The 26,165-nt window shown below is 43.4% G+C and overlaps 1 protein-coding gene across 3 annotated transcripts in view; it reads right to left on the bottom strand.

Annotated features, from left to right (window-relative positions):
* The window catches only part of ESRP1 (epithelial splicing regulatory protein 1), a 384,375-nt gene that overhangs the window by 268,322 nt on the left and 89,888 nt on the right, over positions 1–26,165 (bottom strand). For all 3 annotated transcript variants that reach the window (XM_086966011.1, XM_086966012.1, XM_086966013.1), the window contains exon 4: positions 15,660–15,774. In XM_086966011.1, the coding sequence (XP_086822137.1) occupies positions 15,660–15,774 (115 nt within the window). The remainder of the gene's footprint in view (positions 1–15,659; positions 15,775–26,165) is intronic.

Genomic DNA, 26,165 nt, shown 5'->3' with positions numbered 1-26,165 from the left:
TGGTATGAGGGGAACCTATACATTGACATTAATTGAGAACTAAGGGTGCTTTCACCCCCGCACACTACACTCTGGTCTAAACAAGTGTGACCTGATCTTGCCATGGGGACCCTAATCTTGTAGGATTGTGCTACTGAGAGACAGTGCTATTACTCAGTTCTCTTATTGGTCTGACTGACCCTTGGTCTTTGACCACACATGACACTTGCTACTTACAGCCTTCACAGCTAACAAAGCTCTTAAAAAATGAATGTACATAATTTATGCTCTCACGATTGACAGATACAACATACAAGAATATTTAAATATCAGTGTATGAAAGCCTGAATTCCAAAAATTAGTTCCATGACATCATTTTTCTAAATTGCTTGTATATTTTATATGTGTAGGAAAGGATATAGTCATCATGAATACACAGAACGTTTTTAGGTCGAGCCTAGGCAGCGGGCAAGTACTGCTGCAAGACCTGTAGTAATCAGCATACGGCGTGTAATCCCTCCTTCTGCTTGCCACTGGTTCACACCGGTGTTGCTCTGCTTTCCTGGCTCATTATTGGTTGGCCTTCCAATATGTCACTTCCATTTTATGGCAAGCGGCACCGGCTAACTACAGTTTAGTTACCCTGTAGGTCTTTACCCGTTTTGCTTGGGTACTACTTCGTTTATATTTTATTTTTAATTGCCATGGCGCATGCCTCACAGGCCCCCATGTGCCAGCTATGTGCATAAGTTTAATATGTGCGGGCGCCGGCCGCATGCGCATAAGTTTAATATGCATGGACGCCGCTCTTCAAAGTTGTAGCCCGGTGTCTGCTTTTTACTTTTTTTTTCTTTCCATATTGCAACATGGCTCTGCGGAGTCTCTTTACATTCTCTAGTGAACAGACTCGCACATTAGCCTGAATGGACCCCGCTTCCCAACAATGCCACGCACGCCATGCCGGTTAGCGTCCCTACAAAAATGTCCTCCTAACATCAATATTCAGGACGGGGAGGATGCCATAGGCAGAGCATGCCCCATTGATCAAGTAAGTGAACGCAAGCCAATTTCTTAGCGATTAAGTTGTGCTATTTCTAACAACATTGCTGCATTATATAATTTTTCCTTCCTTTAAATGAAGTGCTGCATTGGTAGACTACCCACCGCTTCCCCTCAACCTATGGGGATCTTCCACCAAACCCTCATTAAGATGTGCCTGCATTAACTTTGAACTTACATTGTAGTGGTCGCCTCCACTGGAACAAAGGGCGTTTCCCTTTATTGTACGGGCACAAATATTTATAGCTAACACGATCGACCTTTTACCATGTTGTCCACTATCTTTATTTATATCTGTGCTGCACTATCACACCAAACCATGGCGGCTTACGCGAAGTGGATCCAAAGGTATCAGAGAACTTTACATGGCCAGAAGTTACATTACAGAGGGACACATTCCGTTTACAGCCAGGGCCAACCCCAAAAATCGAGCCTGGTTCCCCAGCTTCAAGGTACCCCGCTCTGACCATTAGACCACGTACGGTCACTGCTCGCTCCTATCCTGCTCCTACCACTTTCCTCCTCACATGGCACCATCCTTCTATGTCTGATTGGTCAGTTACTGACCTATTTGTACCCTACCTGCCTAATAAATATTCATTTGGCAGGATACAATTTAAACCCCCCCCCCCTCTAAATGGTCAGTTACTGGCAGCAGCAAATAATAAGGAAACCGCTTTTTTCCTGTGCAATCTTTCCGTTGTGCAGAACTTTGCACATCCTGGTGCATGTGGGAGCCTTACCCACTGCAGAGACAGACCAGAGTATAACCCCTCCTCAGCACAGGGGCTTAGGGCCTGGGTGACTTTGGAAGCCTCGCACCAATAACTTCGCTTTGTTAACACGCTTCTTTGTTTGTGCGCTGGTTGTGCCACAGACCGCTGCAAAAAGCTGGAGCCAGACAGTAACCAAAATACAGACAAAAAACCTGAACTGCAAACAGCACGGGCCACAGGGCAGGGCACACCCTCCTGGGTGTGTGCCTCCCTAGAGTCTGCCAGCCAGGAGTTTAGCAGGGCACTCCCTCCTTGGCAGAGCATCCCTCTGAGGGACGCGGAATTTATACAGTGCCACCAGGACCCGTCATCCTTCACATTCCATCTTACACAACCCCCACTCCCCTGGGCGTTCCCTCCGAGGTCTTCACTCCCAGGCCTGCACACTGCATGTATTGTCACTGCCCCCCTCCCCTAGTTGCTGCAATTCAAATGTCTTGAGTATTTAAAAGCATACCCTGCCATGAAGTTTGGGATATCACAGGTGGGGACACTGAGCTACACCACCTTCCTGTGGCCACAGTAGTTGGCACTATGCTACACCTCCAGGCAAAAAAAGTTGTGTGTTTGTGTGCATGCGTTTCTTTGTGTGCGTGTGTACTCCGAACCAGGCGAGCAACGCCCATTGGTTTCCAAGGGCTTCAGTTCCCCGTGGTGTGTTGTCAGCCCGGGCTGACACAGCTTCCCAGGCGCACACACACAGCTGTACTGAGTACTTCACAGGTCTTTAAAAGGCCATTTTCTAGTTAATGAGGCTTTGTTGTTTTTCACCCCTTCTTAGAGCCCCTGCATCCCCACTCTGCCTATGGCTGGAAGAATTAGCCTGCCCCACCCAAAAAGAATTTTCTTTCACACCCCGCTACCCCCACCCTTCCCCCCCGAAATTTGGCTCCAGTTGAGCCTCTGCTCCGAACTGCACGTGCCTTCGCCTTACCACATGATCCGAGTGCAGTGCTCTTGATACTTGTTGGCACCAGGAGGGCCCCTGATGTCATTTGTTCTGTAACATCTGTTATGTGTTTGCCACTTCATGTTTGATGGGAAGTACCTATCTCTTGTCTTAAGGAAACGCCAGCAGTTACGAAGTACAGGCAGGGCTGGAACATTGATGAAATGACATCTTGCATAGTGCCTGGTGCCTCGTTCCAGTTGTGATGTTATAGTGGTACATGCCATAACTGTACCATTTGCTGCACCAATAGCACCAACTTAAACAAATGCGAGGTTGATTGCATTGCAAATGCTTGTTGAATTTGGCATGGGTAAAAGCTACGTTTCTGGGATTTTCTTCAAACAACAGTATGGGAGGCCCTGTGACGGGTCGCACTCAGCAGGTGTCCCTGCCAACATCCATCTCAGCTCATGGCCAACGAGTCAGGTTGGCAGACAGACATGATGAACAAGTCATGGACCACTGATCTCAACCAAATACGCACTCGCAAGGCCGTCACTAATAATCTAGAGACTGTAGTAGCACCAGAATTACCCAGACTGTAGGTAAATTCATCAAAGGGTGACTAACCTAATGGCTACACTGTATATGCCAGGATTTTGCAATTTTTAATAGAAAATTGGAAAACAAAATATTATATTTCTGTTTATCATGTTGAATGTACACAGTAAAGTAATAATTGGAGAAACATGTACATTCCAAGTAATGGTGAAACAATATGCTGAGTTTTTTCCAGGCCTTGGTAGGCAACGCATTACGAAGGACCACAATTCATTAACGCCCTTAATCATCCTGGCACCATATTATCCACCAGAACTGCTCTGCAGGACTCTTGAAGACACAGATACAAGGTATATGAAGGATCAGATCTATATAGACACCTGAATAAGAGGTTTTCTTCCACCGCTTTTCTGTTAAAACAAAAATATCCACATATGGTCTATAGGCATTGCATGATATTCATATATGGGTATACACCTGTTACAACGCAACTTTTACAACTACCTACTGTTACAACGCAACTTTTACACCGCATACCATTACAACGCATTGCGCTGGGGGCGCTCTAGGATAGGGAATAAGTATAATTTACTATCCAACACCTTCCCTAGTGTCCACGGGGACTGGAGTTAGAATAGTAAATTATACTTACCACTATCCAGCACCTCAAAGCGCTATGCGTTGTAATGGTATGCGTTGTAATGGTCACGTTGTAACAGTAGGTAGTCGTAATGGTATGCGTTGTAACATGGTACATCCCATATATGTGAGCTTTCATTATGAATAACCAGGAAGGACTTCAGCTGAGAGGTTCACAGCCTGATTAAACTAGACTGTATATTACTATGTATAGTAATAGTGAGGGGGTACTGAATGGTCTCTACAAAAAACATTTTCTGGAGAATTAAGAGGTGATACATTGCTCATGTACAAGGGAGTATAAGAATGCCCTTTACCAGCATATGCCGAGGCCCTCATCATGAATGTATCTTCTCCTTCGATTCTCACCTGCAGTGGCTGAGTAGAGTCTCACATGTTTGGCCGCTTACGCAGAATCCCGATATATCGTGTATATAGGGATTTTTTACTTTAGCATTTTCAGTCGACTGCTTTACATTTCTTTACAATAAACTAATGAAGCTTTCCAAAGCTTTTACCTAAAGTTCCCTGCACCAACAAAAAAAAAGTACAACAACCGGACAGTATACATGTGTAAATCATGACACTTTGCACTGTGGCAATGAAAGGGTAGTTTATATTTTGTCACAGTAAACCCTCTAACGCTAAGGTAGGATAGTTGAATGTAGAAGAATTGCCGCCCGCTCTTATACGAGATGTTTTCCACCTCTGGGTCCTAGGTATACACAGCTAACTACAAGGTAGAAAACACTTGCTGTTGTGTCAACTCTGCCCAATGCAAAAATGACATCATCATTCCACAATGTCCCATCCCTCCTGCACAGCATCTTGGGACTTTCAATCGGTGACTAAGTGGTCACAGATCCCTTAAAGCTATTCACAACTGCCACTGCCAAACTGGTTCCTTCCCACCAAAAGAAGGCAGACAGACGTCTGGCTGCTTCCATATTATCTCTCTGTAAAAGGCATGCCCAGGCTTCCCAAGGGGATCCATCCCACCCTTTTCCTCTCCCCGTAAAAAAACGTTATCACCCAGATGGGTGGCGAAGGCTTTAGTCTAACTGTTGGCCAGCAGCATAATTCATTTGGTCCAGCATGGTAGTTCAAAGCTAGAACCTAATTAATCGCTAATGCAAAAGTTGCTGATTTTATATTATATTTTCACTCAACACCTTGTTTACCTACGGAAGCACATATTAAACTTCTTCCTTTACGTCGAGACAATGTGAAATTGTTATTTTTGATTAGCTTTCGCATATAGTGTGCATACCGTACAGCACTACGGTGTCACATTAAAGTCAAAAAGAAATTAAGATTTTTGACTGTCCAATTAAATCATATGGCCTGCAAATGCCATACACAATGTATTATAGGTCCCCTCTGTGGCAAGTTGCAAGTGTTCAGATGTCAGGCTGAGTTAAATAGCAGTCCCACTCACTCAGCCCACACACGTGTGTGCATGTAATCACATGCAGCCAGTCTAGAGCCCCTGATCCGAGCTGTAATGCAGCAAACCTGATCTTAAAAAGAAGGCACTTAAAACCATTTTACCAGAGCTTATAGTGAGTGACTGACCCACAGGAGAAACCTAAAAAATAGGTTATCCAAATGCAAAAATGTAGGAGGCTAAATGGGTCCAAGGCCCACTCTACACACAGACCATGTAATGCTTGGCAGGGAATGTCACCTTTACAGGAGCTCATCTGTTGCCTTTCCTTCCTGTATTAGTAGCTCATTTACCTTGAGTGCATTAATGGCCATAGACTGTATTAAGTGCTTTCAATACCAAGGATGTCATCATGGTTCCCGTCCTGTCTCTCCAGACTCAGGCAATCTGCACTGCTAAGTTTTCAGGGCTCATCCATTAAATCAATTACTGAAATCGACACTTGCAAGCAAATTTATAACAAGTAAAGAAAATTAATTTCAGTGAAATAAAGCCCTGCTTCACACTAATTAGAATGTTATACTTAGGATGTTTGTAGTTATCTGTAGTTACAAGACATCTCTTCAGAAGAAACATTCAAGCTGCTCAGTCCCCAAAAACTGATCGTTCTCACTGTTGTGTACACAGTGGCGGGAAGCAATCAGCAGCGCTCCTCTTTCAAATCACATTTGTGAGCCATTAAACAAAGATATTGTCTGACGTTGAGAATCTGCAGTAACAAGCTAAACCTGCCCTAGAGAGACTATACCTGGATGTATCAGGTAAAGCTAATTTCCCCAGAATATATGGATGTCGGTTAATGTTCCAGGTAACTCCACATGGTTTGCGATTTGCAAAGGAGATGAAAGATTGAGCCCTCAACACAAGCGACACTTTTTACTTCCTATCCTCTTTATGGGAAGAACCCCCTGTAAATATATGTGGCATTTTTAAAATAAACACCAGGAAACCGAGGTAGTCATGACATTCAATGTTGACACATTCTTCTATAGATTAAGGTGTTTTTTCTCGATGAACGCAGCTATAATTTAAATATATATATAAGCATTTTCATGGGCATTACGGTTAGGATATCTTTGGGTGACCAAGGGATCCCGTTCTTTTTTGGATTCCTAAGGTCCTCGGTTTTTTCAGAAGTATATATACCTGGAACGCTGAAGGATCTCTGGCAAGACGTCTGAGCCTGGGGTGGCATAGAAGAACAACATACCCTACCATTATTTCAGGAATGTCAGGGCAACTGAGAGTATCAGGCATCAACCGGCCATCTCCAGCCAGCATAGCAATGCCGGAAGATTCCCTGATCAGAAGACAAGGATTAATAGATAAATTTGTCAGTGAACTGACAGAGCTTCTGCAGTGGCAGCATTCTTAGATCATCTTGGAAAACCCGTGTAAAGTCGGGAAGTTGTCTTCCTGTTATCCACATGGAAAGCGTAGACAAGTTACGGTACCTTTGAAGGAGGGCTCAGCAAGAAAGTGGGACTGAACTTTAGATGTGGACCTAAATATGCAGGGAGTAGAAATAAGTCTCTGCTTTGGATCGGTCGCTTAAGTCTCAAGGAAAACTCATGTGAGTTAGGGAGTGTAAGGATTACCCAGAAGGGATTTATTCAGTGCTTGGGCAAAGTTGGCATTAGACTGTTGGCTGTGACTCTGAAGCAGTGATTTTGAGAGGTCAGTCAACACTTGAAATCTACAGTTAAGTTACCCTAGAAGAGCTCATGACATTTGTAAGCATTTGAGTTGAACTGCCTGCAAGGTAACTGAGAGTGCTCCTGCTCTTCCAGCCTGCAGAGCTAGAGAAATCTTCTTTTATCCTGAAAAAGGGGCTCCAACAATCACTTTCAGTAATACACCTGGACTAACATGACTTTGGGTTCACCATGGTCTTCAATGGAAATTTGGTATGCATTTTGTTCGTCTTCTGTAACTCCCAATCCCGTAAAAAAATTGTTCTGCATTTTGGTGCAGTATTAGTCATTATTCTTCTCTTCCATTCACTATCTTCCATTTACTAAATATCTCAATTGATGAGGGATTTCTACTGTTTGATTTACTGAATTCAATATTGTTTTGGTGCTGCTAATTACTTACCCCAATGTAGGCTTGTTGCTTATCCTATTAAGGCAAGGTACTGTGGGCCAGATGAATAAAACACTGGTCACAACATATTTGTCGCAATTCGCAACCAGTATTTTTGTAATTAGTGTGGTTCTTTACGAACCGACCTATGTGCTTATAGGTTGCTTTGCAAAATGCTGAATCATAGTGGGCCACAATTCGACCTACCTCATAAATATTAACGGGGTAGGTCACACATTTAGACCCACTATGATGTGCTGCCATCACAGGGATGGTGACCGGCTGAGGGAGGCAGACAACCATGCCTGCGATTGCCTTTACATAAAGCAATAATTCTTTTAAATGCGGCCCGAGTTGGATTTTAAAAAAATAGTAAAGTTTAACAAACATCTTTTAAGAGTAGGCATTGGCCCGTGGAACAAATGCCTACTCTTAGAAATGTTTGTCAACTTCCACAAAGTGGGAGGGGTTCCTTATGGTCCCCATTCCATTTGGGAATGGTTTACCACTATATTTGAGAAGCCTGTCAAATATTAATGTTTTCAGACTGGATTTCAGGCGTAAAAAAACATGAATACATCCTATTTGGAATTACTATTTCGAAGGGACACCCTAAGCACGCCCCTTCCAAATGACAATTCGGAACGTAGTCACAAACCCAAACCCAAACTGCGAGTATGTAATGCATAACCAATTCGCAATTTAGGTTTGGCACATATAACATGACCATTACAAGCTTGCAAAAGGTCGGAATATGCAAATCGGACCGTATGAGACTGCAAAAGCCTTAGTACAGCTGCTCCTATATTACTTGTTTTGAGGGAGTTAATGCATGGCTCTTGCCAATCATTAATCCAGAACAGAACCTCCAGTGTTGATTTTAAGCTTGCATATTAAATCTAGAAATCTTCCTCATCATTTAAGCTAAATAAACCTTTTTCAACATGAAAGGCCGGTCTATGTGGCTGCCTGCTACAGCCAAGCCTTCAGGTGCCTCCAAGTACTAACCAGCTCTGTTCCATACTTCAATTATCCCCTTGCATCTCTGGATACTGTCTTGAACCATTGGATACATTTTCTCCCACTGCTTCATAGAAGCCAGAACATGCAAACTGAATACCAAATTGGATTAGCACTGGTTAGGCTTGTTCAGAATGCTAGAATTTGAAGAGTTTGCTTTCTCTTGAGTTTCCTCAATTCTGCACCTACTTTAGGGCTAGAGGAGATCGGGGGAGGGATGAATTACTGTAGTGACGACCAAAACCCCCCCCCACTATTTTACACTATTAAAATACATTCTTTTCGTTCCCACTGGAGTATAAAGCCAAATAATCACTTTCCAGCATCAGAAAGTACAAATCGTGCAACGAGGTGGAAAGCAAGCCTTTGATGAAATCTCGAGTGTGTCAAGTCGTGTAGACTTTTTGAGTCAGAGCAAGTGAACCAAGCCTTCTGCACTTCACTTCCAGGCTTTCTTATGAATTGTAAAAACTGGTTCAACAAGTGTTTCAAGGGATTAGGCGGGCAGGCGAGGTGGAAAGATACAAGAGAGACACTTACCAGCATTCTGAAAATAATGGATAATATTTGCTGACTTGGTGAAAGCTCACCTGTGAGCCAGAGGCACTTCAAGTGGCTTTTTTATATTTTTTTAAACAAGGTTACTTAATTAACATTATTACTTTCGCTATTTGAAAAAGCAAACAAATGCCCCATGGTGAAGAACGCAATTAACATACCATTATGATTATAGAGCTTTTCGTGTTTAGTTTTTTAGATTTATTTTTTCTAGCACACTATATATTGTGAAAAGTCAGCCTGCCCACAACAATATTCACCCAACCAATCACCCCTGCACCAGCATACAACAGAACACCGCTAAAAAGAATACTCTAACAGTGGACATGAGGACTGTCTAAATCACCAAATGCCCCCACTCAATAGACACAGGTACAAACGTGCCGGGTTGTGAATAAGCCAAACAAGCTAGTTAGCACGTAAGCATCTTGGCTAGATCTTCATCTGCACCCAACTGATTTACAAAACGTGATCATCAACAACAAAAACTCAAAAGTTTCACACCACTTCCTACAACTTACACCTCACAAGCATCAGGCTTTGTCTGCAATCGGATCCTAAAAATGATGGAAAGTAAACACCAAACCGAACAAGAAGCGCCTAGCTCTCCTAATGCCCAAACACGCTCCATCTAAAACGGGTACACTACAAAATAACATAACAAAAATGTAAAACAAATATCCACTCAATGAGGCGTTTTCTTTAAGACAATGTACAAAAAAAGAAAAAATTACCGATTCCAAAAGGCATAATAGTATGCATTCATTGCGAAATTACAAACAATCCAAGAGAAAACATTCATTGTTTAAATCCATATGTATATATACATTTATATTAAGGCAGTAAAAATATTCGTGGTCCAATAGCACGTTCTTGAGAACAACTGTACTAATGCACTATCACAAATGTATTGCTACAGTGCAGAGGTCATCTTACAAGTTATGAAAACAATACAGCCAAAACTGGCACGAGGAAACACTGGTTACTGCCTCTCTGCCCCACAAACAGAAGCACTATTGTCGTCAGATACTTAAATTAACAGTCATCTCATCACAGTAATTAGGCAGAAGGAGGGGGCTAACATGCTAAATGGTGCTTGGGGAATGTCAGAAATATTAGATATTAAAAACTGCCAAATGAATGTTTATTGCATGCACAAGCTGGAGGATCTGTACAGCCACAGACATCTAGTGAAACCCACGGCGGCTTTTGTGGCAACTAATTTTAGCTAAGGCTTACTCAGATGTGAGAGAAAGCAGGTGGGCGGGTTTGATTCTCTATCATTTTGGAATAGCTATTACTCTCACCTTGCAAATGTCTTCTTCCATACCATAAGGCCAGAATAAGCAGCAGCAGAAGCTAATATATCAGGTGTATAATTGAATCAAACTTGCTCACAGCTTTTGACCTATAAGCGGTGCATGCGTCTCTAGTGAAAAAGCGACTTTTGACATGTGGTCTTAACTTTTTTTAGGAGAAAAACGGAAAAGTCCAGCCATGGTTCAAAAAAATGAAGTGATATAAATTGCAGAATTCACCCATAAACCCATCTCAAAGTGGGGGATAAAGTTCAGATTTATCTCTTCTTTTGTGAGGTTGACGAAAGTTATTTCTGGGTTGTTACTTAAGTGGGGCCAGGTATGCCCCTGTGTACTACAGTTTAAGGTCTATCAGTTTAAGAGGGATGGGTAGAACATCAGGAACGTTTGCAATATGCCTCTCCGAGATTTTACATTCCACCAATCCAGTCTATATTTTCATTGTGACTTTACTCTATGGGTGAGTGTCTATATTTATGAAAATGTTTCAATCTTGTCCTCAAACATCTTCAGATTTCTCTGTTTATGTTAATCAATGTACATTGTGTTAATTCAGCCTCAGACTGTTTGTGCAAGATTTCCACCTCGTGTAGTTTTTTTTCAACATACTTATGTGACATTATTCTATTTTCTCCTCGTGTTCGCTTCCAGGACAATTTAATTTCTAGTTGATAATGGCCCAATGATTGTAGATTGCAAAGTCTCGCAAGAATTCTCTTTGAAACACTTGGTATTAGCTGTAGACTTAAACATTATGGACTGAACCACTGAATACCAATCTCTAATCATGAATTTTAAGGTGAATGTTGAAAAGGACACGGTATTATATAGTGATATTTTTTACTCCGTGCATCTGTCAGTGTAGAAAGGAAGATGCTTCCTTGGACATGAGAATAGAATTAGTAGCCTTGATTATTAAATATATCCAGCAGTATCACAAATGAAAATTCTTTTGCAAAATTTGTGGTGGGGCATTTGCGAAGACCGTCGTTTGGAATCAAGACTAGTTGCCATCTATGGAAATATTTAAGTTACCTCTTAATATTACCTCTAACTCTAATAGGCCATCAATTCATTTTAGAGTTCATTTAAAAAAGTCTCTTGGCTTTGATCAGGTACCAAATAGAAGGATTGCAAAATAAATGTTATTCACTATACCTTTCATCATTAGGTTCTGTGCCCCATTGGCATGCCTATTGTCCCAATATATATGCACTTATTCCTTCACGTGTTATTTTCCATCCCTCCTCACCAATTCTCCCACAATGATGAGTTAATATCAGAATACAGTTACAATGCAAATTTCCTACCCTTCGCAGAGATCCTCTTGACTGTTCCCTCCACACTGTGAAGAGAAGTTAGAAGCGGTTATACTGAGTAACCAGATAATTTTCGAGCGATTTGCAAACACCTTTCCCAAACTAAGATAGGACGTAAGTCTAATGGTTAGCCAGGTAGTTCAATAGATTTTAAAAGTTTATCAAAGCGGCCAATGTTAACGGTAATGTGCTAATCATACTGTCAGACAGGTAATAGTATCTGACGAGGAGTACCTTGGAATTGGTGGTCATTTTTCTCGGAGTGTTAGAGTGTAGCCATGGAATATTGCGGAGGAAGAGGCTATGCCCTGGTCACAGAACCAAGGACAACATTATGTAATCGGGTGCACTATCCCTGGCCATGTCGCAATACACCTTTACGGTGTGCACACAGTGCAGAGTAGGCACTGTGTCTGATGACGAAAAATGTACGAACTCACCTGTGCAAGGGACAGTGCTTCAATGACATATGGAGCAGCACTTCCAATCATACTCTCCATATGGCAGTGCAAGTGGAGGATCAGCAGTATTTTAATAGAAGGCATGGAGCCCTCCAGGAATGTAGGTGCACTGTGGAATTGCACCCACCTGCAGGGTGGTAACTGGTGTGGCCATCATCCGACCCCCATGATCACTCCAAAAAGGAACTCAATATACTAACTGTGCGCCTCCTAGGTGGTAGACCATCAGTACATCTCCCAACAGCTTCTTTGGCACTTCAGCCAAGGGTGGCTAAAATGTGTGTCTTCTCTGCTTTTTCGCTAAAAAAGGACAGGAGTTTGATTGGTGAAAAGAACATTTAGTAACTGTATGTCTGGGGAGGGGTTTGAAGCCTCTTTAAGGTAAAACATTTATACGGACTGTACAAAGATTTTGAACAGTTTCGTAAAGTTGCCTAATGGGAACCTATCTTGTGAAACATGGAGGCCCAATTCTGAAAAACCTGCCTATTTTGCATGAGCTGCTTTTCCAAATTGCAGACTTAAAAAAGAGGAAACGCTCAGAAAAATGTAATGTAACAGAAGACTGCACAAACTCAGATGCTCAACAGGCACTAAGGTCCAGCAGAAGGATGGACGAGACATCCTGTAACGGTCTAACAGTCAGAGTTTAATTTGCGCTGGTGTTGCTGGTGCTCAGCACCAGCACATATTTATAAGAAACCACCACATGGTTGCACTCTGTGCATTTTAACGCAACTATTTCATATATATTTTTAAAAAATGATAAAAGATCAACTTTAACTTGCAGTTGAAAGAGGCATTCGAGTTGTGCCAGCTGCAGTGTAACCATGTATAGTAGCTTGGACCCTGGCACTACACTTTTAACAAATTAAGCAGTGTTTGCAGTTCCTCGCCATATCTAGCTCACTGAATAGTCACAATTTATGAAAATGTTCTTACTTTTTTTTAAAAACTTAATCAAATACTTCTGGTCTCTCAAGCTTCCGGTCACGTCGTCAACAGAAACAACTACAACATCACATTTTCTGATCATCAGTGTAAATAAAGAGCACAAGAAGAAACATACATCTTTAACCCCTTGCATGCGGCCGCGATTCTGCGCCTGTGCGGGCGATTTGGAGAGTGGGCGGGTTCATGACGGCCCCCAGCCGTCATCAGCACACGAGCACCGTGATGCATGATGGACGGGCCGTCATCAGCATGCAAGGGGTTAATGTATAGGTGTCAGCAAACAAGAAATATCCTTGAAATATTCCAGGGGTGACAACCAATCTCGTGGGTGGCTGTCACATACTTGATTCCAAAGTATGACTCTTCTTTTTAAAGTGATGAAAAATCTTTGGTCAAGTTAGACTAGTTTTGATCATTGTAAATGCCTTCCGTTTATACTTCAGCTGGCTCCACTCAAACACACCACTTTATCAGCCTATTGGTACCCCTGAAATCACAAATCTGAGATCTGTCGGCGATATCTCTCCTCTCTTTGCAGGATTCATCTTATACTGCAGGGAGATCACCAACAGTTCAGCGTGAAGCCTAGAATTGTACTGTGAGCAGCCAAAATAAGTCCACAAAATGGATATGACATTGGGGCATATAGTTGGTAACTATGGTTCTGGAGGTTTCTGCCATTCAGGAGGTTTGTCAGGGAGGGCAGGGGGGAGGGATATACACCGTCCAGAGCGTTGCTGTATATGTGTGGTCATCGAAACACACAAGATGATGGACGGAATGTTGTGCAATGGCAAAACATTCATCCCCAGTCACAGCTCTGGGTTTAATCCATTGTTATTTTGTTCACCAAGCCACCCCAGTTCAGATATAGCCATATGCAAATCAGTCTTGACCCTGTGCCTCATGGGAACAGTCCAGCCCGAACTGCCAAGCCATGTCTTCCCTGGACCGGAATCAAGCATCCTAGGACCGGTTTCTGGCTATCAGCCTTCATCAGCCAGGATAACTTGACTCCAGTGGCGTATTGAGCATGGGATCTCTGTACTGGGGAGAATGTATGACATTGTTCTGCATTCTGTCCACCGAGCGGGACGGGTATGCTCCGACGTGAGTGCCGAGCTCTCCATGCCACTGGAATCAAGCTATCCTGGCTGATGAGGCCTGAAAGCCTGAAACCAATCCTAGGATGCTTGTTTCCAGTCCAGGGAGGACCTGGCTTGGCAGTTCAGGCTGGACTGTTACCATGGGGCACAGGGTCAAGACTGATTTGCACATGGCTGGGTTCAAACTGGAATGGCATGGTGAGCAAAAAAAACGATGGATTTAGGCACCGATCTCTGTACTGGGGAGAATGTATGACATTGTTCTGCATTCTGTCCATCACCTGTTGTTTTTGTATATGTGGTCATCGTCACACTTCAGAAGGCAGAATCTTTACGGGTCCCTGCGCCCATGTACAATGCATCAATGTTTCACTATAGACTATGAAATATGTATTGCCTTTTGAAATAGGATTCAGAACATCCACGCTGCTTCACAAACTCCAATTTATGAGAGAACAAAGAAAAATGGTTGACTGCAACCCATCCCAGCTAGCAACTCAAAATACTAAACAGCAATTCTAAGGAAGGAAGGAGCACCACCGAAGGAACAGACCCACCATTGCCAACATCTTGAATCATTCATTATCCTTCGGGGATGCGTCCACTCTCTAAATGAAAAGAAGCAAAAACAACCAACAAGCCTTGTAATTTCGCTATTTCAACCCACCTTGCCCAAACCTGCACAATAATTCCATTTGGCTGTCAAACTGCTATACAATTCAGCAGCTATTACTGGTGCTGGTTGAGTGGTTGGTGGAGAAGTGTGGCTCACTGGTTAGAGCGGCAGACTCTGAAGCAGAGATCAGGCCCGGGACCAGGGTTCAAGTCCCGGCGCGGCAGGGCCTTGGGCTCAATGTCCGCGGACTCGATAATTCTCGCCTCGGTGCCTACTCTAATCATGGGTCCCACGCTGCAACTCTGGGCAATAGCTTGCTTAATCTCCACAATGGCCCCTACAACACTGGGATGCCTGGCTTCACCTTGGAAGTGCCCAGGAGGGGCATCTCACAGGGAGAGCCAGGAAGGGTTCCACAGCATTATACAGCGCCGGGACGCCCCGTTGGGGCAGCTGTGCGCTTTACAAAATACACTACATTTGAGTGCATTGATAACTTTCTGTCAGACTTCAGTCATGTCCAGATTCCAAAGTAAGGCACCAACTAAAGAGGTAAGAGAAGCGAAGAAAGCGAAGCCATGTAAATGTTTCTTCCCTGTTTTCTTATAGGAATAGCTCCGCATCTTTCACACGCAATCGTTTTTGCAGCACATCTTAATAGGCAAAGAAAATCCAGTAGCAATACCAAAAGAGAGCAAGCCATCATTCTCTTCTCCTCCACCCCCGTTGCCTTCCTGTTCCGTTACAATGGGTGGTTTCTTTGATTGTTGCTTGTAGTTTTACTCCCCAAATGTAGACTAACCCGGAGATGGATTCTGCTGTTCTAAGAGCTCGTTCTTCACCCACATACCACTAGGACAAAGGATACAGTCCACCATTGCTGCCACGTCCAGCTCACCAGCATCTGGGGACCCAGGGCAACATTCCTTGAATTCTTTTCGAAGGTCAAAAAAGGAGTAGAAACATTCCGGTAACGAAATATTCTGTTGGAAGACACACAATACGGTCCTTATTAGAAAGCAATAAAGCAAATCATTTTAACATTTCTTTAGTCTGAAATTCATATTATTTCCAAAAAGTAATGTTAAATTCTCCCTTTCCCTCCTTTACAAAATCATGGTCAAAAACATTGGAGCGCTTTTAATTCGAAGACTGAAATCCCACATTAAATGAAATGGCAGATTTAGTCATAACCTCCCAACATCCACCCTCAAAACCATTGTTACATTTTACATCTTCTTGCTACTGGTTGCATGCTATGTACCTTCACTCCACTTTTTCAAGGCAACAGTACACCATCAAGTCACTTTAACTAACTGAATAACTCTCACCCTCTTCAAGGGTATCTCCTTCAACCTAGTCTAATCGGTATTAACCTGCACCTACTGTTAGACAAACAACTGGAAGCCTAAATATGAGAAAAGCTGCCTTAATCAATAAATTATGGTGGCGTAACATTTTTCCATCATTATTTCATTGTTGTTTCCATGTTTTTCAAACCATTGGTCCTTCAGAAGGGTTGCCTTCCTGCTTCCACATTCCTGTCAAAATCATTTGTATCACAATCCACAGTGGTGATATCATTCCTCAGTCTCGCAGTTGCGAGCATGATCACCCTTCTGGATGCACCCAGAATAATGGTCTCTGGTTTTGTTGGCATAGTTTGTCAATTGGAGGCACACGCGGCATGCATATACCAGGTCTTCTTGGTCTCCACACTCCTTCCAACATCTGCCAGAAAAATACAAATACATACGACTGATCCTATCAGATGTCAAATACCATCCAGTCCAAAGTTTGTATGCTTACTCTCCGTGTTGAATAGATTTGTGGTTCCATACTATGTCTCATCACAGGTTTATCTTTATTAATGAGCCGTCACCAGTGTATCGCCATTTGTAGGTCTGTACAGGTGAGATGGGTGGAAATGATCCCCTTTGTTCCGGACAACTGTTCATTGCTTTCTTGAAAGGTATTTTCTGCCCTCTTGCCTCTTCTCTATTTGAGGCGAGAAGTAGACCGGTTCCTCCTCTGGCAGGCGACATGTTTTCCTGAATTTCTGAAACAAACATATCCATCCCTTGGCAAACAGGTCTTCTAGCATACACAGCAGGCTCCCTCCCACCACTTGGCACAAGCCCCTCCCTGAAAGGCCAAGGTTATAATGAATAGGTGTTTAATGGGATGGGCACGAGATGAGACCCTTGGGTAGAGTGATCGTGTCCCATGTTAAGTAATGTGCTACTTATTAGACCATAATAAAGTCTGTGGGGCCTGCTGGGTTTAAGTAGCCATAGGCGGTCCCATTTCCCGAAGGAGTTTACTGGTGGTCTCTGTGTTTGAGTCTGATCTAAGCGGCTGTTCATTATTTGATGGAAGTCTTCAAAGTAAAATCAGCCCCTCACCGACCCCATTAAGCTTGTGAAGTGTTTTTTGTATAAACCATTACTGACCTTCATTAGGAGCATTTCGGATCTCTTTAGTGACTATCAGTCTCCTCACCTTCCCATTCAAGAAAGGATATCTGGTTTGGCTGTCCAACTCCAATACAGCAATTCCCAACCACTACCTGAACAAAATTGCAACTTCAGGAGGTTTTTGTTGGCATGTAGCAGATGTGCGTATTTTTTGCGTTTATTCATTTATCTTCCCCTACTTTTAAATGTGTTTCCTGCACAGTAACTACTTCAACCTTTCCCTTTTGTAGTAGTGCTACTATTCTTATCCTTTTTACTGGGGCACAAAGTACCCGGACATTAAAAAATGAATAAGACTGAATGCTTATCATGATTATTTTTGCTACGTTGTCATCATATACTCTTGGCCTTTTTATTTGCCAGGAGACCTTCAATCTGTTACTACTGAAGCCTTAAACCTTAATCCTCCATCGTCCTCCTCCTTTTTAACTTCAGCACTGCTGCACTTAAAAATAAAGTCTTAAATTGTGTTAACTTTAAGCTCTAGACTCGAGCTTAACTAACCACTGAATGGCTCGCTTCTAAGGCTTCAGACGTCCCTTGTTTTGATTTGCCCTGGTGGAGCAGCCTCTGAAATGTTTACATTTGTTTTCTCATATCGAAGATGAATGTCTACATCATTAAGTGCTGGCCATCTTCTCGCTGTTAATTATTTCTGGGCGATGGTTGGATTACTCCAGTCCTCCTTTTCCAGGTCCATCTGTCGGTTGCATTACCCCTCCATCTCTTCATTGGGTTTGCCCATCTGATGTTCCTCTTTTGATTTGGACATTATTCTGTCTAGTGGGACCTGGGACACAGCATCGGATTCCACATTGTCTTCTAATTGAAGGCAACGTTGGTTTCTGTGCACAAGGAGAGAAAATCATTGCAATCTCCATCTAGCCACATTTTCCTTTTCGCCCACATTGCTGAAAATAGGTCAGACACTGCCCGCTTTGGTCTTTGTACTTGTTGCTGCCCTTTCCAGGTACTATATATTTAAATTATTTATTTGTAGGAGTTTTCTACTCAGTTTACTTTTGGGGTTCAGAAAAAGATGGCTGCCATCTTGCTGGTCGCACCCATGCTCGCATCACAAACCTTATATACAAGCCATAACTATTACTTTTACCTGCCAACAAAGAGACCAAGGGACACAATAAGTATGTATAGTTCCTCAGCAAACCATCATTTTATGTGCTGCATGAGAGAGTCCTAGCTATTAACATCACTATCCAAGTAAAGCTGACCAGGAGATCAATAATAGTATTAATACAGTACTTGAAATACTTTAAAAGACGTAGCATCAGATACTTTTCTTTTGACTCAGATCCTGGAGGATGGACAAACAGTTGGAATAAAACTCATATTTAACTGGCTATGGAAAGAAAGAGAATAGTTCGTTTTGTAGCTCCCTTTTTCCTTGTAAATACTTGATTTGTTTTCAATGTGATCAGCCTTCACCGAACGTGCATAACCTATTTAACCTGCCACAATTAGGAATTGTGGGAGACAACTTCTTCATCACTGTGGCCCATGAATTCTGCCCTGCTTCTATCATCATTCTGCCAACCCACTGGAAAACATTCATCACGGACAATTAGCCTGCAACTCATGCCTTGAGCTAGTTCTAGTGCAACCGGTTAGATTGCTCCTGTTTTGTCCAGCATCGCTTTTTATAATCTCTACCCTCGGTGGGCATCTCCCATGACCCATCCCTTCCTTGCCCAAATGACGTATGGGGAGAGGGATAGATTTGTGGAGAGATAACTTAGTTTCCCAATAGACTACAACAAACGGTGTGGTAATGTAAGCAATTTCTTTTTGCAATTGAAAAGAGCAGCAAAACTGGATGTGTGCGAGCCACGGTCATAACGAGATGGATGTTCCACAAAAGACTCGCACTGAATTCGATCAAGAGATGTGCAGCGTATGACGTGATCACTTTGGTGGGACACAATCTCTATTTTTGTACTTAATCGGGTTATTGCTTTTGCATTTTCTTTCCCAATTACAAAAAAGCCAGGATCACATTATACAATAGCAATGCCAGTTGACAGGGATACATTATGTATAGTCTAAGCCAATATTTACAGGACAGGCTGCGTTGTTAGCTCGTAGTGCAGGGGCCTACAGTGCCCCATACAGTATCCGTAGAATCAGTTTGAGAAAAAACAGGCAGAAGGCATACATGTAGCACATGAAAATGAGCACAGCAATACAATTGAGAAATTCCAGCAAGTCAGGGCATATTGTTCACAGGAGACAATGTTGGGCAATATCAGGTATCAAAAGCCGAGTAGCCCAATCAGGGACAATTGGAACATAGAAAAAGAAAGATTTAAAAATTAACTGTTATTCTAGCCCTAACTGCACAACCAGCCCCTTCCCCATCAAGCAGCACTGCTCATCTAGGTGCTAAATTGATGTCATGTGTCGTCACAAGAAACCCTATCGCTGAGGTGAAGCGGGGGCCAGGGGGCCTGTGCGTCTCTGCTGCAGGCAATGGCAGGGAGGCAATGGCAGGGAGCAGCTAGTTTCGCATCACACTGCCCGCTTCTCCATCACAGGGCATCTGGCCTTGGGGAGCATCAGGTATATCAGTGTGTAGGTCAGCCATAGTGGCATCCGATATGATGGCTGCTGGGCTTTAGCGAACCCCAAAGCGTCTTCCCAACGTAGGGCAACACTCTCCGCCTGCACCCAGTTAGTGAACAACTACATCCAGGCTGCGAGTTGTGGGGGATCTAGTGATTCCCATCTGCGAGTGATCAGTCTTTTGGATAATAATAAGTCCAAGTGTTTCTTGTTCCAACGAGATAGTCCTAGCACATATACCTCTCGTGTGTTGGAGAGAACTCCAACAGTACAATGTATTAGGGGATTCATTACGTCTCACCAATATCTGTGAAGTGAGGGCAAGCCCAAAGCACAAGTACAATATCCTTAATTACCGGCTCACAGCGAGAAAAGGCGTGGGACGCAACCTCAATATGAAACACAATCACGCATGGGGAAACTGCCTTTGTGCTCTTATCCTTCTATGTCAACATGCAGGACTAAAGAGGAGCCAAGTAGGTGTTACGCCAGGCGTTTGCCTTAGAGTAGTAGGTAAAACAATGGTCTGACCTTGTGTTGGTTTATATAAATGTTGTGCTAATGATAACTGGTGAAAGTAAAACATCATATTCTCCTCGGTTTTAGTGTGTGACAACGGTGACACCAGCCCGTAATTTCCTATGGGGTCATTCCAACCCTTTTTAAAAGTGGCTTCTAATGGGGTGTGAGAGATCCCTTTGGTAAGTCTGACTTTAAATACTTGCAAGATATAATTGTGGTTGTCACTTCTATCTCCCACCGGATGCGCATGAATGTCAACATGATTAAAGGTAGTTGTAGTTGGAACATGGGGTTTTCCCCTAGAGAACGTGTCACATTATAGACCCTTGTGGCTGAACACTAAGAATGCAACACATTTAGAGTGAAGAGGATCACACTACAACATTTAATGCTTTTTAAATTAATACTGTCTCATTATGTGTCACCTATTTCCAGATAACTTGGGTAACTGGTAATAGCCAGACTTCCGCGTGACACAACAAGCTGGTAAAAGACAATGAAGTAGTGAGTGTGAATGGGAGGCTGGAGTAATTAAATGGCACACCCCCATAATGTTAATAGAACTATAATGGAGACTAATCATTGTAGAACTTAGGTGATCTGTATGGTCCTGATGAAAGCCTGGTGACCTTCTAGGCTACATCTAACTGGCTGAAACATGTTGACCTGCGGATGTCGGAGCCAATAAGAGTGTCCTCTTATGCCCCACCCTGTTTTTAATCTGCCAAAGGTGCCCTGCAAGTAAAGGAGTTTTGGATACACATGAAAGCTATTTTAACCCATCAAAACAAGAACCCTTTCAGGTCCTTAGGACTATCATCAAAGTGCTTCCTCCAAGAGTGCTGTTGAGACCCCCAGGCAACAGTAGCAGTGTCGGATGTAGGACTCAATGATAAAGCATGCCACACATCTTCCTGGGTGAGAGTCCTTTTAAAAAGTGAGGACTCCTTTCTAAATTATTAGTAGGAAATTAGTGATGTCTAGTAGATGGCCTCCTCCAATAACATTTATTCCTGCCATTCCTTGTACAGCGAGTTTCCACAAAGTTCATCCTCATTCCATCAAGGTTTGCACTCACTCTAATTGGTGCTGGATTACTACAATTCTCTCTTAGGGGTTGGTAAACAAAAAATATGAAAAGGCTCTTCATGTGAACTGAAACTCAAAACGCAGGCGTTCAATGAGTTTCTGAGTTTCTGTCCTTCCAAGGAACTATCATTGTCTGATGGCTAGAAAAGTCTTTCACTGGCTCCTCCAGAAAGTCAGAACGATATTCTGAAGAACCGGGGTTTAACCCAGCAGAGTCAGGGGCACGCCTAAGATCTTAGAGTTCGCCTGTCTTGGTATACAGAGACACAGAATACTTCTGGACGGCATCAGAGACCAAGTTTATTAGCTGCAGCTAGTAACAGTGATCCAAGAAATACATCACGGTGTAAATTCTCAGGAGACTTCGCATTTTACTAAGGCGAGACGTCTCCTTTTATACCCAATATTCACATTATAAATGTACACCCACTGCACAATATTCTAGCCAATAAGGTACATTTTCAATCAAAGTATCACATAACAAAAACTCAATTTACAGTATCCCAACCCAAAAGTTAATTATTAGGAATGTCCCAAATTCAATCTCCACAAGCCGGACAAACCTATAATTAAAAGCATAACCCAGGAAATGAAGAAACATAAAAAAAAGAAACAGTAACAGATGCTGAACAAGATAAGGCATGTCCAAGGAAACTAAAAGTTAATGATGTCCTGAACATTGATTGACCATCTCAGACAAAGATCGATCAGGGAAATTGCCTTTGCGAGGTCAGTTTCCTACAGTTCATTTCAGAGTCAAAAAGAAACCTAGTTAATGTATACATGAACTAAAAAGGCCAGGCCACTTTGTTCGCCAGGCTACCTTCATAGGCCTACGTGAGGGCAACACAAAATGGTGGCACAGAACAAAATGGAGTCAGACTCGAGAATTACAAAATCACAATTCAAGAGCCTCCGCTTTCTTTTTAAATGAACATTACCGTAGGAAAATAATTTGATTATATTCTTATGATGGGAAATTGCAGTAATCCACTCACAATTTCTCAATCGGGTTGAACTTGGAGGACAACTTGACACCCAGGAGGGTATCCAGGCTCTTGCTGCAGGATTCGGTCACAGAGCCAGGTATTTAGCCCCTTCCTAAAGTCAGTCAGCGAGGGTGCAGTAAGGAGGTGGAGGGAGGGTGTTCCAGGCTTTGGCGTCGAGGTGGGAGAAGGAGCGAACTCCGGCAGGGCAGTGGCATATGCGAAGAATCTATGCAAGGGCGAGGTGTGCAGAGCAGAGGTTCCCGGTGGGTCGGTGTAAGGGCAGGCGTGGGTCATGTATGTGGGTCCTTGGTTGTGGTGGGCTTTGTGGGCATGGGTCAAGAGCTTGAAAAGGCATCTGTTCTGAACCAGGAGAGGGCTTTCAGGTGCTGGGTGATGTGTGTTCTCTTGGGCAGGTCGAGGATCCGTCTGATGGCTGCGTTCTGGATTGTCTGGAATCTTTGCATGAGTTCGGTGGTGGTGCCTACATGGAGTGCATTGCTGTAGTCCAGTCGGCTGGTGATGAGGTCCTGTGTTAACATCTTCCTTGTACTGATGGGGAGTCACTGGAAGAATTTGAAGAGCATGCAGAGTATGTGGAAGCAGGCTTAGGAGAGGACGCCGACCTGAAATTTCATTGAGAGTTCACCGTCGATGATGATGATGATGATGCCGAGGATGGAGGCATGGTCTTTTGGCGTTGGTTTGGGTAAGAGTTCCGACAGACACCAGAGTGTGGTGTGTTTGCCAAGGATCAGGACCTCTGTCTTGTACATGCTGAGCTTGAGGCAGCTGTTCTTCATCCAGACTGAAACGTTATTCATGCAGTTGTGGAAGTTGGTCTTCATTGAGGCAGGGTCTGCTGAGATTATGTTGTGGGCTCCGCCGAGGTCTGTGAGTGGTGTCATGTAGACATTGAAGAGGGTTGGGATGTGCCTTGGGGAACCCCGCAGATGGTGTGCTTGGCCTGAGATGTGAGGGGAGGGAGGTGGACTCTCTGGGTGCGTCCCATGAGAAAGGATGGCATCCATCTGAGTGCATCATCTGTGATACCAATTTGGCAAATGCGATCAAAAAGATTGTTGTGGGAGACTGTGTTGAAGGCTGTGAAGAGGTCAAACAGGATCAGGGCAGCTGATTGTCCTCAGTCGAGTAGGGTGCGGATGTCTTCTGTTGTGGCGATTAGGGTAGTCTTTTTGCTGGTTGGTTCTGAAGCTTGATTGGGAAGAGTCTAGTAGGTTGTTTCTCTCCAGGTGTTCAGTGAGTTAGCAGTTGATGGCCTTCTCCAGGACTTTGGCAGGGAACAGTAGTTGAGAGATAGGGCTGTGGAATTGTTGTTCACTGGGTTCTGCTGATGGTTTTTTGAAGAGAGGTTTGACCTCCGTGCTTTTCTAGGCATCTGGAAAGGTGGCTGTGGTTATCAAGGCATTGATGATGGTGGCAAACTGGCAGCTGATCTGGTCTCTTCCGAGGTTGAAGTATCGGTGGGGATGAGGGCGAGGTGTGGGGGAGGTGGAGGGAGAGGGCAGTGGGTGCACCCAAGTGGATGGAGTTCATAAGGGTGGTAGTGTTCAGTGTATTGCGTTGTTCCCATGCGGTGAGCGGGTAGTGGTGGTCGATCAGAGGCTGAGGATGTTGGAGGGTTGGGGATCGAAGTATTTATAGATTATGGTTATCTCCCTGTGAAAGTGGTCGCCAACGGCGTTGCAGAGTTCCTGTGATGAGGGGATTGCATTTTCAGAGGCTAACGGGCAGGTTAACTCTAATGATGGTGAAGTGATACTTTGCTTTGTTGGCGCCCATATCGTGCTAGGGGGTCTGGGTCTCTTTTTGCAGCTTTGATTTGTTGTTGGTAGTTCTTGAGAGCTGATTTGAAGGTGGCTTTGTCGGTGTGGTTCCTGCTGATGTGCCATCTTCTTTTTAGTTGTTTGCATCAGTGTTTTGATGTTCCAGGGTGTACCAGGTGGCCTGTTTGGAAGGTCTGTGCAATTTAGCTGATTTGGTAAGAGCGACTCCGTCAGCAGCGCTGATTATCCAGTCACCGAAGACCTGTATTGCCTGGTCCAAGTTGATGGTGTATTTGGGCTGTGTGGTGCTGAGGGCATATGTCCATTGTTGCCAAATGACCTTGGATCAGCTGTGGAAGGGGACACTGTGTTGGGTGGAGGCAGCACAGGCCGGTTCTGTGAAGGTTAAGTGTACATTGGAGTGGTTCGACCAGGGAAGTTCTGAGGTTTGGCTGAAGCGGATTCTGTTGCTGGACGTGAAGATGGGGTCCTATATGTGTCCTGCTCTGTGCGTGGGGTCGGTGACTATCTGCTTGAGGCCAATGTGGTCCAATCTTTTGAGGAGGTCGGTGGAGTTGGCATCTGTGGAGGGTGGAACTTGAGGTCTCCCAGGAAGATGCAGCCAAAATACCAATGAGGAGGCTGCCACTGGACCTCAGGACTGCGGACTCGAACTGGCGACTTCAGAAGTGCTCAGCAAAGCGGATCTTACCATGGAGCTAAGGCAGCAGCTGGGGAGCAGCTCAAGACCAGGGGTCAAGGAATACTACTATTATGCTTTTTCTCTCAATAAGCACCAACATTAGAGCCGAGGGTCACAAACTAGGGTGCTTGTGGACACACGTGACAGAGATGATCAGACATGAATCAAATTTCCAAACTTAAAGGGAAACATACAACTCTGTGTTAAAATGTTTATTCTTCATTAGCCTCCCTCCATGCAATGATGTTGATGACCAGGCATTTTCAAGTAGCAGACATTTTATAAATACTCAGAGTTCCCCAAGAAGTCATGTAATTCCCTAAATATTGGTGCTTCAACAAAAATGTTCTTGATCCTTCCACCAAGAACAACCATATATATTTCATCCACAGAGCTCACTATAGCATTCATCAAATATTGTGTAAAAATTTACAAGCGAAATGGCATGCATTGTGTTATTCTTAACTCATACTGTGCGTTAGTCATTGCTTTATCAGTAACTAATGCCCAGGGCCTGGGGAGGTAACCACTAATAATTACATGCCCGCAATTTGGGGCCAAAGCCACAGGCAACGGTGAAGTGCAATTTTACAAGTTATAACACCCACCAGTACGTAGGGAATAATGCTATTAGAACAACATATTATGCATATTATGTTTCTTCCTTGCTATTTTTTTGAACAGCAGTCAGGTGAAACAAACTACAATTTCCAGCATGCATATGCCAAATAACCACCAGACATTGGTATACAGTATGGGCAAAGAGGACACCTCCTCTTTCTTACAGCTCAGCGCTTACTCTCTCTTCATCTCTTAATGATTAGTCTAGAGCACCATACCTGCTTTTCTCCTTTATAACATTTTCGCTGCCCACATACAGCATCTGTGGCAAGAATACATACAAAGAGTACAACTGATGGCAGTTAGTTGATTCTCTCCCTATTACCTTAGTTCTATGGGGAAAGGATGCTCTTTGCAAAATTCTGATGATGCAGGTTCTTCTGCGATTGGTTTATCCTAACCAGTTGGTTCTCTGATTTTTGGGACCCAACCACGGATTGAACCCTGCTCTCACCATTTACTGTAGGCCCTTAAGACATAAAAGAATCAAACAAATTGTTTTGCCAAAAATGTGGACACCAGTTCTGACTCCGATAGTATTTAATGTCCTCAGATAATACCTTTGTCCATTACTTGTTTATCCAAGTAACAAAAAAGCAGATGAACTTT

The sequence above is a fragment of the Lissotriton vulgaris genome, chromosome 4_1 (assembly GCF_964263255.1).
Source record: "Lissotriton vulgaris chromosome 4_1, aLisVul1.2, whole genome shotgun sequence".
Classification (NCBI taxonomy): Eukaryota; Metazoa; Chordata; class Amphibia; order Caudata; family Salamandridae; genus Lissotriton; species Lissotriton vulgaris.
This window is presented reverse-complemented; position numbering and strand designations above follow the sequence as displayed.